Genomic DNA, 19912 nt, shown 5'->3' with positions numbered 1-19912 from the left:
GCTGACGCTGTTGAAATTGGAAGGAACTGAATGAGATCTTAAAAAGAGAAATATGCCATGTCAGAGTTAAATTATAAGCATTAAAAAAACAAATGGGACAAGAACTGTCTCCAGCTCATTTTCTTCTAAATATTCTCAATACTCGGTACCAGGGTCAAACCTTAACTGCTGAAAAGGAAGAATTGGCTATGACATAGACATCCAGCAATCATCCCTCCATAATGCCAATTATAATAAACTTCAGAGCTAAGGGTGCATCATTCAAGAAATATATGTTTGCTGATGATGTTTTAAAGAAAGTCACACCAGTGAACTGGTGGAAGTCACTTAAGCACTTGAATTCAGAGACTATTGAAGTGATAATCCCCCTTTTAACAGCAGTAGCTTCTTCTGCCGGTGTCGAAAGAATATTTTCTTCCTTTGGACTAATTCATTCCAAATTGAGAAATCGTTTGGGACCTGAAAAAGGAGGAAAGCTTGTTTTTCTTTTCCAGATTATGAACAAACAGGAAGATGAAGTTAGCAGCAGAACTGAGTTAGCAGCAAAAGCCAATATTTTAAGTTTCTCATGTTGACCTGGCTGACATAGTCAATTTAATTTTTGTTGTTGCTTTTTTAAATACTTCATTTAACTATTTTAGTTTAAAATAATTTTAACAAAAACAAACCTGATTTTAAAAAACTTGAATATTTAAATTAGAAAATGTATATGCTTGTTTTGTTGAAATATTCTATGTTTGCTGTTGAAGAAAAAAATCCAGAATACTTAACGTTGTTATTTTAGTTAAATAAAACAATTTAAATGTCTGTCTGGTGATGTTCTCCTCCTAATACAGCTTGGCAAGAAAATCCTCCAAATATTAATGATTAACCTGTTGAATTGGAGATAGTTCACCTCCCAATAGCTTCATAAATATCTGCTTCAATTACCTTTGGTAAATGAAATAACCAAACAATCATTCATTTTCTGATATAGCTGTAAAACTAATCTGAAAAGTTTTCTAAATAAATCACTTAAAAATGTCTAGTGTGTACCTTCTAAAAATGAAACCTACATCTATCTCTGAGTTGTGAAGGATATGTATTAAGGTTATAACAACTAACAAGAATGCACTTTTATGTAGAAATCCATGATTAAATCGAGTCTTCCTGACTAGTGATTTAAATCAAGTCCAACCTGGGAGGCTTGGTGCTTCCTCTTGCAGGCTCTGAGGCACCTCCAGAAGGACTGTTGCTTGGTCTGGCAAGGAGCAGTGCAAGGCACTCCCTGTGTCCTGGGAGAGTGCCAGCCCCGCCAGCACCAGTGACTGCCCACCTGGTCCCTGCTCCTCCCCAGCTAACAACCCCGCTCGGGTTCCTGGGGCAGCGCCACCGCCAGCCATCAGGGTGGGGTCCATGGCGGGGAGTTGAGGCAATGTCAGGGAGCATGAGAGTGGGTCCATCCAAGGTGGAGACTGTCCCTCGTGCAGTTGTCCCATCTGTGCTTCCTCTAATCCCCATCCTATCAGTCCTGCCTGCTGAGCCTACCCCTGCTGGCCCACCCTCAGACAATACCAATGAGGACTGGGTACTGGTAATGGGGGGGTGGGGTGGTCAGCACAACAGACGTAAGCTGTAAGCCCAGCACCTCATTGGTGACCTGAAAGGGGGGAAAGAGGCCTCCCACACAGCATCTGGGGGTGGGCACTGCTGAGCCACCTTGGTCCAGCGGGAGGAGCTGACCGGGGATGCTCTGGCAGCGGAGGGGGGACGACTCTGCTCCTGTCGCTCTTCTCCTGGCCCTCCAGTCAGTGCTGAGGTGGAGCTTACCTTGGTGGCTGATGGGGAGGATGCCTTCTTGGCGGTGTTGAGGAGGGCCTTGGGGCCATCTGAGGCCATGAGTCTGACCTCTGTAGCCCCAGGGGAAGACAACTGTCTGCCAGCAGGCCTTGATCTAGGTGCCAAGTCCCTTGCAGTGCCCCCTTCTCCTTCTTCTCTATCATGGCACCTCAGACCAGTGTCACCCTGTCCCTTTAACCCCTGTATCTGGTATGGTGCTACCAATGCCTCAGTGGCATGGCTGTTAGGGTCCCCAATCCTACTCCCACAGATGACCCTCCCTCATTGCTGCCACCTCTGGGGTTGCCATCCTCCCTTCCTTGAGAGTTCACCTTCAATAGATGGTATTTGTGTTCCCTCTGCCCACTCCACCAGGAGCTGCTGTGCTCCCTCCGCTGCTCAGTATTGTCAGGGGACAAGATGGGCCCTCTGAGCTGGGTGGTGCTGTGCTGGTGATGAGCCACTATTAAGGGAGGGGTAGCTGTGCCAGGGGCCACAGGGACATTGACAGAGGCCAGCTGGATGACAAGCAGGGGTCCCTGGGCTTCTTTGAGTCTGTGGACCTCCTGACTGCTGTCATGCTGTGGGATGGGACTCAGTGTTGTGTTTTTTCATTGCAGTGTAGACAGAGTGGACAGGGATAGTTGTGCTCAGGTGCAAGGTATTGGGTACAAAGACTGGAGTCTCCCTCCCCAAATTATGCCACAGAAGGGCTGGTCATATATATATAGCCACAGAGTGAACCAAACACTGAGTACAAGAGTGTTTATCAAAATATAAGATTATCCATCAAGTTGGACATTTTCTGGATAAACAATTTTCCTAGGGCCCCATGATCATCACTTAATATTGATTCCAAAACATATGATGCTAATCTCCTGTCACATCTAAAATGCAGCCTGTGGACATGCTGGTATGAAAAGTACATTCCTTTCTAGAGAGGAGAATACTCGTAGGTGTGGTATAAGTCATTTTGCTTGCTTTTATCCAAGGACCCAGTCCACGGTGTGGTATAAATTATTATTTTACTTGATTTTATCCAAGGACACAATGAATTAGTTAATCATTCCTACTGTAAAGGGGAAGAGCAAAAGTGTGTGTGTGTGTGTGTGTGTGTGTGTGTGTGGTGTTTTGTTTTTTTTAATGGATCAGGCAGCTTAATTTGGAGCCAGTGTTTTCTGGGTCACCTGTCTAAATTCAGTAACAAACCCAGCTGTGCCTCCAGATAATAAAACTTTGCCATTGGATATAGTTAGAAATGTGAAAGCGCTACTGAATTTTATTTTCTTTCTACCTAATTTTCCACCCTTGAATCTATTGCATTTGAGGGGCTCTGTACATCCTTTTGTAACAGCAGACTGTGCTTCTGTTTCTTAATCAGTTCCACAAAGAGAAACTAATTCTAAAATATTACAGAACTAAAGAAAAACATGTTCATTTACAAGCCATTAAAAAAATTAACACCCCACCACACATTTGTTTATCTGGGTGTAGAGTTACTTAAAGTGGATCGTCAAAGTATTTCTGGCTTGCTTTATGCTGCATTGCAGGAATGATTTTGATCTTTGCATTTCACTTCTTGCATGTTGTACACACATGTTTTTACAATTAACTAACCCCCTGTAAAATATACTTGGATTAAGAAATATTTTCTCTTCATTGGATTTGGGACAAGAGGTGGCACCTGCAAAGCCAGAAAAGGCAAGCCTTGCCTTATACAGCGAGATCTGTGCAGTGACACAATGTCTAATATAAAGTGTCAGTTGAACTCAGCTGAAGGCAAAGGAACAAAGAAAGATCCAGACTCAGTGGCTGCTTTAGACAAAAGGAAAGTGAGAAGTGTCAAAGTCCCTTGTGATGGAGAAATTTAAGGCTGCTGTCTTGCTGGCAGGGGTAGGGGATGCTCTTGGTTATCGAAATTTCACCCGAGAAAACAGTGCTTTAGGTGCAAAGATCCAAGAGGAACTAAAGGAAATTGGAGGACTTGAGAACCTGGTGCTGTCTGGAGACAAATGGCCAGTGAGTGACAATACCCTCATGCACATGGCTACAGCAGAGGCTGTCATCACAGGTAAGTAATGGCTGACTAGCAAACCTAGATTGGGAGGGAATAAAGCTGTGGAGCTGCTAGCTTTCTTAAAATAGGCACTAAATGATATGGGAGCAGTGAGCTTGGGAGAACCTATTCAGAGTCTAAAGACACAGCTTTACTGAATAACAGTATAAGCCCACAACTTGTCTCCCAGGGGAAAGTAATGTTCTGATAGCCACAAAAAATAACAAGGTTTGATTTCTTAGGTTTAGAGTGTCTCCCTATATTTTTTCTAAGGTTCAAAGCTAATAAAAATTAAATACTAATACAGTGGGGCACTTGGTACCTATCAAAGTGAAAAGTTGGTTAAATAAGTATTTTCTGTGCCCTAAGTTTCAGGGAACAGTACTGCCCTCTGGGAATAAACGTATTTAAAAGAATGACGCTCTTGTGCAGAAAAAATGCATATAGACTAATCATTAATACAGTACATCATGATGTCACTGGGCCATCTTAAATTCATTAAGGAGTAACCTGGTTAGAAAAATGTGTATCTTTGATCTACAGAGAGCCATTTTAAATTACTATATTTTCACCTAAAATATATTACAACAGTCACTGCTATTTATATGCATCGTTCTCTAAAATCACACAAGTTTGAACAAGTACTTCTGCATTTTCTTAAGTTATTACTTTTCTTCTTTAGGAAGCAATGGTTTTTATGTCTACTCTCTGCCCATTGAGCTAAAGTTTTTAAGATTAGCAAGTCCTTGTCATCAAAAACTCACCATTAAGCACATAGTAACAGTGTTTAGCGAGATCTTTTTATTCAAAATGAAGCAAATATTTATACCTCTCTTAAAATTAGTCTGTTTCTCTTAACATTAAGTAATAATATATATAATAATATAATAACATATAACTAAGTATTAGCATGTATAGATACATGTATGTATCGTCTAAGTTAATGCAATTTCACTTGTGCTCATATTTCATGTTTTATCTGCCTGCTGCTGAACTGTTCTAAATTTAGTGTCCAGAGATCAGTTGAAGAGAATGTTGGATACTTCATGTTTGGCTACTGGCTAACCAATGGTTTGAGGGATAGCTAATACACTAAAGATAAGGACAAGATGTCAGTCTAACATATTTCTGAATATGGTCAATGATTAAATGCACATCACGTTTCCTGCTTCTTAAGCTCTATAAAAGTCTAAATGATATCTGCTAGGCCTGACAAGTCCTGCTTGTAATCCTTTCATTATGCTGTAGTGTAATAGTAAATTGTATTATTAAAATACAACAGAAGCACAGCTATTCCTAAAAAACAACAACAACAACAAATCACCACAAGCACAGTATAACTTCCCCAAAATAATTCCCAGACCAGATCTTTTAGAAAAACATCCAATCTTGGTTTAAAATTTGGCAGTGATGGAAAATCCACCTCAATGTTGGGTAAATTGTTCTAAGGGTTAATCACCCTCACGGTTAAAAATGTATGCCTTATTTCCAGTATGAATTTGTCTAGCTTTAACTTCCAGCATTGGATGGTGTCATATCTTCCTCTGCTAGACTGAAGAGCCCATTATCAAATATTTGTTCCCCATGTAGGTACTTTTAGACGGTAATTAAGTCACTCCTTAACCGTCTCTTTGTTAAGCTACTTAGATTGAGCTCCTTGAGTCTATCACTATAAAATATACTTTCTAATCATTTAACCACTCTGATGGCTCTTCTACAAACTCTCTCCAATTTAATCAACATTCTTCTTGAATTGTGAACGCTAGAACTGGAAGCAATATTCCAGCATTTGTTGCATGAGTGCCAAATACAGAGGTAAAATTAACCTCTCTACTCCTACTCAATATTCCCCTGTTTATGCTTCCATGGATTGTATTAACCTTTTTGGCCACAATGTCGCACTGGGAGCTCATGTTCAGCTGATTATCCATCATGACCCCCCAAATCTTTTTCAGTCACTGCTTCCCATGCAAGTATGGCCTACATTTTTTGTTCCTAAATGGCCAATTAGAACGGTCAAGGCACAAAATGAGATGAAACTAGCTAGGGACATAAAGGGTTAAAAAAAAAATCTACAAATACATGAGCAAGAGGAAGACCAAGGAGACGGTAGGCCTATTACTCAAGGGGAAATACAACAATAGAAAATGCAGCAATGACCGAGATGTTAAATGCCTTTTTTGTTTCAGTTTTTACCAAAAAGGTTAACAGTGGTCAGATTACTAACACAGCAAACTTCAGTGTAAATGGGGTAGGATCTGAGACTAAAATAGGAAAAGAACAACTTAAGAACTAGACAAATTAGGACTTAAGGACTTAAGAACTAGTCTTCAGGTTGGCAGGGCCTGACTAAATACATCCTAGAATACTTAAGGAACTGGCTGAAGAGATCTCTGAGCCATCAGCGATTATCTTTGTGAACTCGTGGAGGACAGGATCGGTACCCAAGAACTGGACAGGACAAATAAAATACCTATATATAAAAAGGGGAATAAGGACAACACAAGGAATTATTCACCAGTCAGCTTAACCTCAGTACTTTGAAAGATAATGGAGTAAATAATCAAACAATCAGTTTGTAAGCACCTAGAAAATAGTAAGGTGAAAAGTAAAAGTCAACATGGATTTGTCAAGAACAAATCATGTCAAACCAACCTTGTATCCTTCTTTGACAGGGGATAGGGGGACTTGTGGATAGGGGGAAGTAATAAATGTGATATATCTCAACTTTAGTAAGGCTTTTGGTACTGTCTCACGTGGTCTTCTCATAAGAAAACTAGAGAAACAGCCTAGATGAACCTACTATAAGGTGGGTGAACAACTGGTTGGAAAACCTATTCAGAGAATAGTTATCGGTAGTTTTCAATCAAAGTGGAAGAGAAGTGAGATCCCACAGGGACCTGTCCTGGGTCTGGTTCTGTTCAATATCTTTGTAAATGATTTGGATAATGGTATGGAGAGTACACTTATAAAGTCTGTGGATGATACCAAGTTGGGAGGGATTGCAAGCACTTTGGAGGAAGGGATTAGAATTCAAAATGATCTTGACAAACTGGAGGAATGGTCTGAAATAAACAGGATAAAATTCAATTTGGACAAATGCAAAGATCTACAGTTAAGAAGGAGTAATTAATTGCACAAGTACAAAATGAAAAATGACTGCCTAGGAAGAAGTACTGCAGAAAAGGATCTAGGGGTTATAGTGGCTCACAAACTAAATATGAATCAACAATGTAATACTGTTGCAAAAAAAGCAAACATAATTCTGGGATGTATTAGCAGGAATGTTGGAAGTAAAACAGAAGTCTTTCTTCCACTCTGAGTATTCACCCATGAAAGCTTATGCTCCAATACATCTGTTAGTCTATAAGGTGCCACAGGACTCTTAGTCTGGATCTGTAAAAGCAGCAAACACAGCTACCCTTCTGATAATTTCCTAGGGAGCTTGTGGAATCTCCATCACTGGAGGTTTTTAAGAACAGGTTAGATAAATATCTGTCTAGGATGGCTTAGAGAGATAATACTTAGTCCTGTCTCAGTGCAGGAGATGATCAGATGACCTACTGAGGTCCCTTCCAGACCTACAGTCTATTATATGTATATAGCTACATGTAATTTTATTAAAATACATATTGTGTGTCTACACCCAGCTTATGAAGCAACCCAGTTTGCTCTGTATCAGTGAGCTGTCTTCTTCCTTACTTACCACTCCCCCAATTTTTGTGTCATCTGCAAACTTTATCAGTGATGATTTTATGTTTTCTTCTAGGTCATTGACAAAAATGTTAAAAAGCGTAGGCCAAGAACCAATCCCTGTGGGACCCCACTAGAAACACCCGTTCAATGACAACTTCCCATTTACAATTACATTTTGAGACCTATCAGTTAGCCAGCTTTTAATCCATTTAATATGTGCCATGTTAATTGTCTATCATTCTAGTTTTTTAACCACAATGTCGCGTGGTTCCAGGTCAAATGCCTTACAGAAGTCTAAGTATGTGACATTAACACTATTACCTTTATCAACCAAACTTGTAATCTCATCCAAAAACATACTGAGTTAATTTGACAGGATCTATTTCCTATAAAGCCATATTGCTTGGCTTTAATTACATTACCCTCCTTTAATTTATTGATTAATTGAGGTTCATATCATCCACTCAACTCATTTGCCCAGGATCAATGTCCGACTGTGTTTATCCTGCACTTTGAATGCCGTACACACTGCCTGGAGAAACTATAACAAAATGCGTGACTGGACTACTGAGACAGTTGCAAATTGGAGACGGGAATTTTAGTGAAGACTCTTCAGCCCACAGCCACATGCCTGGAAAGAACACAAGCATAATGAATGAACTTTTATCGTATGACCTGAAGAAAAACAGAACTAGAGCAGTCCATAACACCATGGTGGGCTGAAAGCAAATAAAAGATATTGGACCCGATTCTCATTTCAGAGTTGTGTCAAAGCATTGAAGTCAATGGAATAAAACTCAAGTCAGTGGAACCAGGTCTATTGGGCCTATTCAGCTACTACTTGTACCTGTGACTTTGTGAAGCTGCTGCTAAATGGATTGTTTTCTCTCATTTGAAGCTTAAGGAGCAGCATTGTCAGCATCTGAAGGCTCCTGCCTTCCTCATCCAAGATGGTGGCCTTGATGCAGACTGAGGAGCATAAGGCTGAATGTACATAGAAGGGGGAAACTTCATCAGAGATTTGGAAGACCCCTGATCCCAAAAAAGTAAAAACGGGGAAAAAATCCTATTAGCTGTATTGGTTAATAACACACTTAGTGATCCTTTGTTGCAGCTGCAAGAACATTTCATTATTTCCTCTTCTTTCACCTCACCTTTTGTGTATGTGTTTTGTTATTAGTAGCATCCAGAGGTTCCAACTGGGAGTCTGCCCCATTCCTCTAAGCACTGTATAAACACAAGAGCAGACATGATCTGTGTTGTGAAAACCTTACAATGGAAGGACCTGTCAGCTTCTCAGTGCTGGTGGTCTTTTGTTCCCACACAGCCACACTGAAGTTAGGGTCTCCCATGAGAGTCAGTTGGCAGGATAGGGCCTAGAGTTTGTAGTGTGATTCTAAAAGCTGAAAGATTTGTATCAAATGGACACAAAACCAGTACTGAAGTTGAATGGCTTTTCCATTATAATGGCAGTATTCATTCAAGCATCTATGTTGATGACATAGAGCAAGTGAGTGGGGAATGAGGAATCATGAAGAATGGTAACTGTTATCAGTTATGTTACTGTATTATTCTTATACTCCTTCACATCTTCTCCAACAAAGCAATGTGTAAGTGTGATTTTTTCCCAGAGAGATTATACCAGGAAGTCAGGATTTTAATAAAGACTGGGAAGTGACAGACAAGTGCCTTTTCTTCTGTAATGTATTCACCACAACAGTCATCAGCACTTTACCTTTCAGTTGTTCCTTAAACAGGACCTTTTTTGGTGTTTAAAATCTTGATTTTTTTTCTTCTGGTAACATCCCTCTAAGGAAAAAAATCACAATGATTCTTTTTTACTCTTCACTTTGTTAAGGCAAAGCATAGAGTTTCAACATTCAAGTGCTATTTGAGTCCCATTAATTACTGCTGTCAAAAGCATAGATGGTAAAACCACAATTCAAATCTACATTTCCTACAGCAGTCAGCCTCTCCATTTGCATGACCACAGAACTGCAATCTTGCCAGCCAGAGCACCTGAGAAAGGATATGCAACAAGCAGCAATGGCAGCTGATACTCATACCGACTCAGCTAAAGCCTAGGTCCCATGAATCTGGCCAAACATCCAAGCAGAAAGTCTCATCCAGGAACAAAGGTTGAAGCAATCCCAGGAGCTCTTTCAGTGCATGCTTTATTGCATGGAAGGAAGATCAAGATACCTCTTGATATTACCAAGAGCAGGAGAAACCATACAGATATGATTGAAACCAGTCATGTCCTTCCTGACATGAACAAGCACTTAAATAATCAGGCTTCAGTTTTGAAGAAAAACAAGCTTCTATCTCTAGTGGGCTTAATTGCTGAGATAACAACTTGAAAACTTCCCCTGTGAGTCTGCAGATACAGGACCCGTCAAGATACTACTACTGAGGCGGTCCCAGGATGTTCTAGACCAGAGTATTGAAGATAGATTTGGTATTGAAGACAGCTTTTATAGTAGTAGGCAAATATTTGCCAATCTCTGTGATTTCATCTCCAAGCAGTTTATGCTACCATGTTCTTTTTAAAAGGATACAAGAACAGGCCTGGTTCTTAATCCACCTTCTGGTGGCAAAAGCCCTTCCATTAGCTCCAGGTAGCTGATGTGCAAGGAAGCATGTGCCTACCCAACTGATACATTTCTGCCTCTTGTTTCCCACCTACATAAAATGGCATCTGGCTAAGTCTGAAATGGGGGGCAGGGGGTGGCTTGAAGATGTCCTTGCTCCTCTGGGATTCCATGTGGGTTGAGGGATATGTTTTATATGATACGCTACAGATGGAAGAAGGGAAACTGCTGTTTTTAACCTTGTTTTACTGCATATATGGTCATTTAAAGAACATCCCTGGATTATGAGCCTGCATTCCTTGCCTTAAATTGACTCTCTTCCATTATTCTGAAGAACTGGACAGTGACTGAAATAGAGGTGTTATTAGATGAGCTTTCCCCACAGGATGCCTGAGGCATGTGATTTTCACTATTTGTTCCTGTCATAGAGCACCATCCTGCAGCCCAACAGGTACTCCTGCCTCAGTTTCCCCATTCAGAGTTCCCAGTAACTCAATTTCAGGTTGTCTTGCTTGAATAACAGCCCTCCTTGGGGCCAGTTTATTACCAAAACATCATTCAAAAAATCCCCAACAAAAGTCCCAAACATAATCAGTTTCCTACACCCAGTGTATACTGTCCTTAACACCCCACTCTTCCCAGTGGGCAGCCCACCAGCATCTCTGCTGTGAGTCTTTCCATACAACACTCTGGTATCTTCCACCACACTGAGGCTCCCAGTCAGTAATTTTCCGTCCCTCTGCTCTGGCCGGATGGAGTGCAACCCCTCTCTTCCCAGCAGGAATCCCCACAGCCTCTCTGCTGGAAGTGCATCTTCACCAGGAGAGCATCCCTCTGTCCCCCTAGCTCTCTCACAGTTCCCCTGGATCCAGCTCTCCAGTGTGGAGATGTCAGTGAGTAAGCGCATCAGCTGCTCCCTGCCTTCAGCCCTCTTTGGCTCTCCGCTTCAGCTCTCCAGCATAGAGCCAGCAGGTACTTCCCTCTGCTGCTTTCTGGTCTCCAGCCCTGATTCTCTGGCTTGAGGAAGTTAGCCAGCAAACCCCCCCTTGTTGCTCTCCAGCCTTCCCCAGGAACCATCTGCAGCTTCCTAAAGGGACCTCCTGCCCCTGCCCCGGTCTCTGGCAGATCTCATCAGCCCTTTCCTAACTGACCCAGGCAGCCCTGACTCACCAGGTCTCTCTTCCCTCAAGGGTCCAGGTGCATTCTTTTAAGCCCAATTGGAATGAGCTGATGAGGTGTTGGTGTACTTAGTAATTTAGTCCAACAGGTAGCCCTACTGAAGAAGCAATGTATTATTCAACATGACTAAGGGCTCTCAGTGAAGACCTCAGGTTTCAGCACAGTAGAAATAACCAACAAGTAAATGTAGTTAATGACCATATTTCAGAGAATCATTTCAGGGTGGTCCATCCATATAGGTGAACTAGGTGGTCACCTAGGGTGCCAAGTTAAATTGGGTGCCAAATTCGAGGGGAGAAAAATCAAATGAAAAAAAAAAAGAAAATGAAAAAAAAAGAAAAAGATGAAAAAAAATACAAATAAAATAATGATGTCATTATTTCAATTCCTGTGCGCGTACGGAGGAAATATGAATTATAATTCATTTCTCTACATTTCTGAGAATTTATTAATATGTCAGATCCTTTATTTACTGCAAAAATAAATAATATTTTAGTGAAATTTTTTTTAAATTTGCGACATAGGGTCAAGATGACCCACTCTGCAATTTTGATAAGCAATAACTCAGCCACAATGAAACACATCTGCCAGCAGCAAGAGCTGCAATGCTAGTGACACCTAACTCAAATATACATCAAGATCGCATAGCCGGAAATTCATGTAGAGCGGAGATGTTGTGAGTTGATACACGTCAAATGGTCATTTTAACACACGTCACAGGTAGATGGTTAAGAATCAAGCGAATACTGTGGAAAATTGTGTTTCTTAGTGCCAAAGAATAAAGAATAACATCTTTCAGTGTTATAAATCCAAAATGTGAGTATCTTTAAGAGTTATTAAACCTTAGTGTTATTATCGGGCTGTATAATTATGAACTTTTCTTTGTTATAACTGGTTCACATGTAATAAATAAGGTCAATAAAAGAAAAGTAACAGTATTAATGCTTAATAGACTACAAAAGTGATGACGTCACACTCCAAGCGGGTAACCGCGAGGAAGCGGATTACTTTCCAAACAACCGGTGTCAGGTTATAACGTCAAAAAAGGTCATTTTATTTCCATGTAAATGCTGTAACTGACTGTTTTAATAGGTAAGTGAGTGTATGTTACTAATCATTGAACCTTTAAGCAGTGAAAAGACATGTTGGGATGGCTGCAATGTGCTTTAAATTGCCAGTTATGTGGTGGGTGTGCCAGCCATCCTTAAAGCTATAATGCTTGCTGTCAGGAGCACAGTACATTACAATATTCAAATGCCCCATGTCAGAAAGAGGAAAAGAAAACCCTCAGGAGCTGAGTATCGTAAATGAAAGGCTGAGAAAGAAAAGGACCAAGCAAAACAGTAGGGATCCTTCCTGAAGTATCGTCACTTTAATCCAAATAAAGATGGAAGCAGTTCACAGCATCCAGATGAGGGAATTTTACTTGGAGAGGAGGTTAGCTCACATCCGCATGGAAGCAGTTTGGAACATCAAGATGAAGGTATATTACTTCGAGATGAGGGTAGCTCACATCCACAAAAAAACAGTTTGGAAACTCAAGATGATAGAAACTTATTTCTAGATGAAGGCAGCTCACAGCATCAGACTGATATGGAAGTTGGAGAAAATTTATTCACCTTAAGAGACACATGCAGAAATTGAAGTAAATAAAGTAGAAGGAAGAAAGGATGAGGAAGTTACAAACAAGTTACCATATGGGGACCCAGCTTCATGGCCCAGATGTGATGACAGTGTGCAGCAAATTCTCGTGGAACATGGACCCAAACCAGTTCATGATTTTCCCTTCCCTAAGGATGGAAATAAAAGAAAATTCTCTGCTCGGCATTACAAGAGGAAACTCATTAATGGGGAAGAAATTCATTGAAACTGGTTACAATATTCAGTGTCAAAGGACTCTGTGTTTTGCTTTTGCTGCAAGTTGTTTAGAAATCAAGCAATTGGTACATCACTTACTGAAAATGGTTCGAAGGACTGGAAAAACATATCTTCAATTCTCTCTTCACGTGAAAGAGTACAGAACATGTGGAATGTTTTCAAAATTGGAAAGAACTTGAATTATGATTGAAAAAAGGAAAAACTACTGATGAAGAAAATGTATGTGTGATCAAGGAAAAAAGAAGAATATTGGCAACAAGTATTAGAGTGTCTGTTTAGTGAGTATTCTCAGTGGGCAAAATTTAGCATTCCACGGCTGCAGTAGAAATGAAAAATTACACTCCAGGTAATGGAAACTTTTTAAAATTTGTTGAATACCTAGCTTTGGTTGATCCAGTCATGAAGGAGTACCTACGTAAAATAACTGATCATGAAACACAGATTCATTACTTAGGAAAAAATATGCAGAATGAACTGATTCAAATCCTAGCAAATGCCATTAAAAAGAAAATTGTAGAAGCTGCCCATTCTGCAAAATACTTTTCAATAATACTGGACTGTACATCAGATGTGAGTCATATTGAACAAATGATGATGATCATTCGTTTTGTGGCTATGGAAAAGTCTGCTGACAAAGATAATGTTAAAGTGCTCATAGGGAACATTTTTTGGGTTTCGTACCACTGAAGGAGACAACTGAAGCATTTATGACTGAAACTATTCTACAAGAGCTTGAAACAATGTCGTTATCTGTTGAAAATTTATATGGCCAAGGCTATGATAATGGGAGTAATATGAAGGGTAAAGACAAAGGTGTGCAAAGGAGAATGATGGAAATCAATCCTAGGGCCTTTTTTGTTCCTTGCAGTGTGCATTCTCTGAATTTGGTTGTCAATTATGCTGCTAGATGCTGTTTGGAGGCAAGCAGTTTCTTTGACCTGGTGTAACATGTTTATGTGTTTTTCTCGGGCTCAACACGCCGTTGGGAGATTCTGACTTGCCATGTGAATTCTCTAACTGTGAAACCACGTAGTCAGACAAGATGGGAGGGTTGCATTGATGCTTTGAAGCCTCTTTGCTATGAACTTGGAAACATTTATGATGCCCTAATTGAAATTTCTGGATCATCTGACAATGTGGTATGTTCAGATGCAGAAGCTCTTGCAAATGGCCTTTCCAAGTTCAAATTTGTGACTTCACTCATTTTGTGATATAATATCCTTTTCAAAATTAACCTCACTAGTAAGCAGCTTCAGGAAAAGAACTTGAACATACATTCTGCTATTCAAAAATTGTAGCAAACTAAAAATATTCTGGAGAAATTCAGAAGTGATGAAGGGTTCGAAAGAACACTGATAGATTCTCTTGAGCTTGCTGAAGAAATAGACTTTCCGACAGAATTTGAACCAGAGCCAGTTCGCATTCGGCAAAAGAAACCGCAGTTTTCATATGAAGGACGAGACACACCCATTCAGAACCCAAAACAAAGGTTCAAAGTGAATTTCTACTTCACAGTCCTTGATACTGCTATTCACTCGGTTGACGAAAGATTTCAACAGATGCAGCAGTCAGTATTTGGCTGTCTGTATGATATCCACAGCTTGCAAAAGAAAACAGCAAAACAGATAAGAGAATTTTGTATAAAACTGGAGTTGGCATTGACTCGTGAAAATTCAAAAGACATTGATGCTACAGATTTGTGTAGTAAGCTTCAGGCTTTTACAAGGTGACTTAAGACACATTCCACTCCTGAAGAAGTACTGAAGTTTGTTTGTGAAAATAAACTCACAGACAATTTTCCAAACATTTTTTTAACTCTTCGCATCCTTTTAACTTTGCCAGTTTCTGTAGCTAGTGGGGAACGTAGCTTCTCAAGTTAAAATTGATAAAAACTTATCTGCGTTCAACAATGGTGCAAGAGAGACTTGTTGGACTTGCGACAATGTCAATAGAGCATGAAATAGCTGGAAAATTGGATCTAAAAGAACTAGTGACTGAATTTTCAAAACTTAAACCAAGAAAAGTCATGTTTTAAGAGCCCAGAGCATTTTTTATTCGGAGTGTTTTTTAAATACAGGTTAAAATTCATTGAAGAGTTTTCTTATTTCTTTCTATATTGGATGTGGTGGTAATGGCAGTTAAAGCAGGATAGCGTAATGGATAGTTTTGGATTTGTAATAAAAAATTATAATTAACATTTTAATGCATTTCTATTTGAAATCGGACTGAAATATCATCTAGCTGTTGTGTACAAATCTATTCTGAAAATTTCGTGTCTCTATTTTATCGGATCTCAGAAACATTGGTTGGACCTACGGACAAACCGAATAATTAAGCCAATGTTTAAAAAAAAATGCTTAAAAAACATTAAAAGGAAAAAAGGGGCAAAATGTTTCCCAGTTTACCAAAAACCTCAGCCTAGATCTGCCCTTGGGGCTTGGGGGTGGGGAGACATGACTGCATGGTTCGCCTATGGCACCAGTTGCAGGCAGCTAGTCTAGGGCCGCCCCTGCATTTGCTAAGAAAATCACAAAGAGTATAGAGATTCACTATTATTATTAACCATCCTCATCATCATAATTTATATCATGGTAACACCCACCAAGGATCAAGAGTTCATTGTGTTGGACACTGAAGAAATATAGGAAGACATGGACCTCTGCACCAAAAAGTCCGCAAATCTAAATAAATGATCAATAATTATATAAAATTTACAATTAATAAAAATATATTAAAAACCACTAATTTGCCCCTGTGCTTAATTACGCATGAACCAGTAGAATTGAAAACTAGCGAGTGGCAATTTTTTAAACAGGGTAATTCAGTCTTGAACTGGACTAGTGTCCACATATAAACTCAGAGGCTCTGGTTTGTCAAGGTATTAAAGCATGTACATAATTTTAAGCACTTGAATAGCCATATTAAAGTCAAAGGGACTTCTCACGGCCTTAAAGTGAGGCACATGTTTAAGTACCTTGTTCAATGAGGGCCTAAATGGGTGCTGAAGCAACAGTCACTGGAGGGAATTAAAATAATAACTAACTAACTAAATGAAAATATGTCTCTCTAGTGTTTTCTGCTTTTGCTTGTTTATATTATTTATTGCAATTTGGACGGAGATGCAGATGTACCCTCTCCAGGACTGTTTTAATGGTTTGTATAAACGGGTTTGTATTCATTTATGTTTAACAAATCTTCACATAAATTAGAAATGAAAAATAGTAGTATTTGAAAAATGCATGATTGGGTTGCATGATTCCCCTCTTCTTTTTACCACTAATAATGGTCCTTTATTCTTTATTCTGAACAGATTACTGGTGTTTAGAAGACCTGTATCGTGACTTGGTAAAACGCTATGTTGAGATTATTGACAAACTTCCAGGGAAATGGTCAGACCCCGCTACCATTGAAGGTTGCTCACAGTTAAAACCAGATAACTATCTCCTAGCTTGGCACACACCATTTAATGAAAAGGGTACAGTATTTTCTATCTGTTATATATTGATAGTTAATAACACATTTATTTTAAAGTTAAATATCTAGAAATAGATTATTTTTCCCCTCCACAAATAAGATATTACTACTGTAACAATGCTAGGTTTGTCCAAAAATGGCAAGTGATATGCAAGAAATTCCTTTTGTAGGGCACTATGTCCTTTTGTAAATCAACTCTGGCCTGCTTAACATCTATTTAAAGAAACTTTATTCCCGGCTGTATGCTTCTGGGTCCAGAATTTTGTCACTGAATTTCATGTTTATTTTAAAGACTATTTTCCACCATGTTTCCATTTTTGTTTCTCTAGTTTTTGATCTTTTTAATGATCCCACTGAAAAAGACAAATTGTTGAGCTTGCAGTTGAGATAGATAGATAGGGTGATCATATTTCCCTATGCTGAATACGGGACACCTGGTAAAATTACTTGTATTCAAGCGAGTTCAATGGCAATCAATCACAACTATGCAGTACAAACGTTCAAATTAACATCAAGTTGACTGAGCCCCTGTTAAAATAAATGCAGCGTAGTTGGATTCTTTTTATTTACCTTCTTACCCCTAAGGCTTTAGGGTTCACACAGGGAGAGGTGACACACACACATTCCCGTACACCTCTCTCACATGAGGGGGGTGACTGACCAACCCAACCCCTTCCTGCCTGGCACTCTCCATGCTCCATGCCTGGCTGGACCCCCAGGATGGACCCGCCTCTCCTGATAACTGGCGCTGCATCTTCCCAAGGCAACACATGGGTGGGGCAAGCAGGGTCACATGCCTCCCCTCTCTAGATTTCTGCCAGGGTTCACACCAGAATGTGGCCAGCGGCAGCCTTTTGGCACTGTGTGGGAGGGAAAGGATGGGAGCTGCTTCCAGCCACAGGGGAGGTGGGGAGAAGGGATGACCTGGCTCATGTCTTTGAAGAGCTCATCTCTTCCCTCCCTCCCTGCTCTCCTGTGGCTGAAAGTAGCTTGTCTCTTCCTGCCCTCACAGTGTTGAGAGGCAGCTAACACCTCCAGGCTGCTGCTGACCACCGATATAACCCAGCTGCCTCCTGTCCCCCGTCTACAGCATGGGCAAGAAGTGGCTACGCCCTTTAGGATGCATTGTGCACCAGGGCTCGGCTCCTCCGGGCCAGTGCTGAGGGCTGGAGGGTCTTGGGCTTTCCTGGGGCGCCAGCCCAGCCAGAGGCAGTGGGGGACAGAAGGAGCCTGCCAGCCAGGCTGCTGATGAGCTGAGCGCTCTGTCCAGGGGCTGGTTCTCAGCACACCGCTGGGAATGGGACACGTCCTGCCAAGGGAGATATGGAGGAGCAGCGGGGCTGGGGCAGGTGGGGAGGGTGAAGGGGCAAAGCAGGGAGAGGACAGTGAGAAGGGGAGCATGTAAAGGGCCAATGGGTGGGCAGCAGAGGCAACATGTAGCCAGCCACTACCTGGTGCCTGCCCTCACTCCCAAGCCACCAGAGCTCGCAGTGCCCAGCCAGTGCCATCCAGAAACAGGTTGGGGGATGGGACCCTGCTGGTCAAGAGCCAACACGCAGTGGGGGCTGCACTGAGGGCCTTGCAGTGGGAGCGGCCACCCCCATATACTGCAGCTTTGCCCCGCCAACAGCCTTGCACACCCACCCCTATTGTTGGCCACTTGACCCCCCACACACAAACACACTCACCGGTGGTGGGCAGGCAGCTGGCAATCAGGGATCTGGCCAGCAACAGGACCTGCCAGTACTGATGGGGGTGAGACAGAAAATACCGGACAATTTGCCTGTTTTTAAGAAAAAGTCAGGACACCTGCAGGAGGACTTAAATACCGGACTGTCCCTTTAAAATGGGATGTCTGGTCACCCTATAGATAGATAATCTTTTCAGTGTAACTCTTCAGTGGCGGAAAACGAAAGATCTGATTATATTATCTTCGTTCAGATAGCTACAGCATTAAACTCCCAAGACCAATTTTTTCTTCACTGATAACCCTACCATCCTTTAGCACTGTTCTCTGTCACATAGTGAGAGATTGGTGTATATACATAATATATATTTGAGGGTCTCTCTGACTATTTAATTTGTGACTCTCCAGGTCTTCAAGGTTAAATAAGCTATACATTTAGTAATATATACACACATATACATACAGTTTAACCTTGAAGAACCGGAGAGCCACTTTATCAACAAATGAAATAGTCACAGTCACTAAAATATAGTAATGTAAATCTCACTGGGTTGATATGATACTGTATCGCTGTGATATGACACTGCATCAACACCACTCAACAGCATCAAATATTGATGCAATATCAGGACCAAAACACTGCAGTGCATGCCATCATTGTTTATTTTTGCCCTTCTGCAGCCAACTCTCTTCAACATGAATAGGTCTGCTCTCACATGCTCAGTTCCTCAACACAGCTTCTGGGAGGGAAGGAAAGTAATCCTGGCAACTCCAGTCCATTTACTCCTCCTGTGTGTCAGGGACTGGGCAATGCCCCTGTGATGGGCACTATGCATGCTCTAGCTGATTTTAAGTCGAGGCTGAGGAAATTCAAGCAGACGGAGACTGCATGGGTGACCCTGAGAAAGCTATATATACCTCTAGAAACAGAGTATCACCGTTACATAGTTTAATTAGCTCTTCGGGTTCCTATCTATTCTTCTCAGCCTTCTCCTTCTTCTTCTTCTCATGCTGGAGGTATGGTTCTTAGGATGCCTTAAGCTAGAATTCTCTAAAATGAAAACTTATAGATTTTAAGGTCAGAAGGGACCATCCTGATCATCTAGTCTGACCTCCTGCATATTGCAGGCCACAGGACCTTGCCCACCCACTCCTGTAATAGACCCCTAACCTCTGGCTGAGTTACTGAAGTCCTCAAATCATGGTTTAAAGACTTCAAGTTACAGAGAATCAACCATTACACTAGTGTAAACCTGCAAGTGACCCATGCCCCATGCTGCAGAGGAAGGCAAAACACCTCCAGGGTCTCTGCCAATCTGACACAGACGAAAATTCTTTTCCAACTTCAAATATGGTGATCAGTTAGACCCTGAGAAGGTGGGCAAGATGCACCAGTCAGACACCTACGAAAGAATTCTCTGTAGTAACTCAGAGCCCAATCTATCTAGTGTCCCATCACTAGCCATTGGAAATATTTGCTGTTAACAGTCACAGATCAACTACATACCATTGTAGGCAGTCTCATCATACCAT

The 19912-nt window shown here is 41.0% G+C and overlaps 1 protein-coding gene across 1 annotated transcript in view; it reads left to right on the top strand.

The window, feature by feature from the left end:
* The first annotated feature begins 3652 nt into the window (after nucleotides 1–3652).
* ADPRHL1 (ADP-ribosylhydrolase like 1) overlaps nucleotides 3653–19912 on the top strand; it is a 33636-nt gene continuing 17376 nt past the window's right edge. The window contains exons 1-2 of the mRNA XM_073327368.1: nucleotides 3653–3889; nucleotides 16529–16693. Of these exons, the coding sequence (XP_073183469.1) occupies nucleotides 3676–3889; nucleotides 16529–16693 (379 nt within the window). The 5' untranslated portion in view covers nucleotides 3653–3675. The remainder of the gene's footprint in view (nucleotides 3890–16528; nucleotides 16694–19912) is intronic.

Source organism: Lepidochelys kempii, chromosome 1 (genome assembly GCF_965140285.1).
Source record: "Lepidochelys kempii isolate rLepKem1 chromosome 1, rLepKem1.hap1, whole genome shotgun sequence".
Lineage (NCBI taxonomy): Eukaryota > Metazoa > Chordata > Testudines > Cheloniidae > Lepidochelys > Lepidochelys kempii.
The sequence above is the reverse complement of the archived record's forward strand: the minus strand, read 5'-3'. Positions and strand labels throughout refer to the sequence as shown.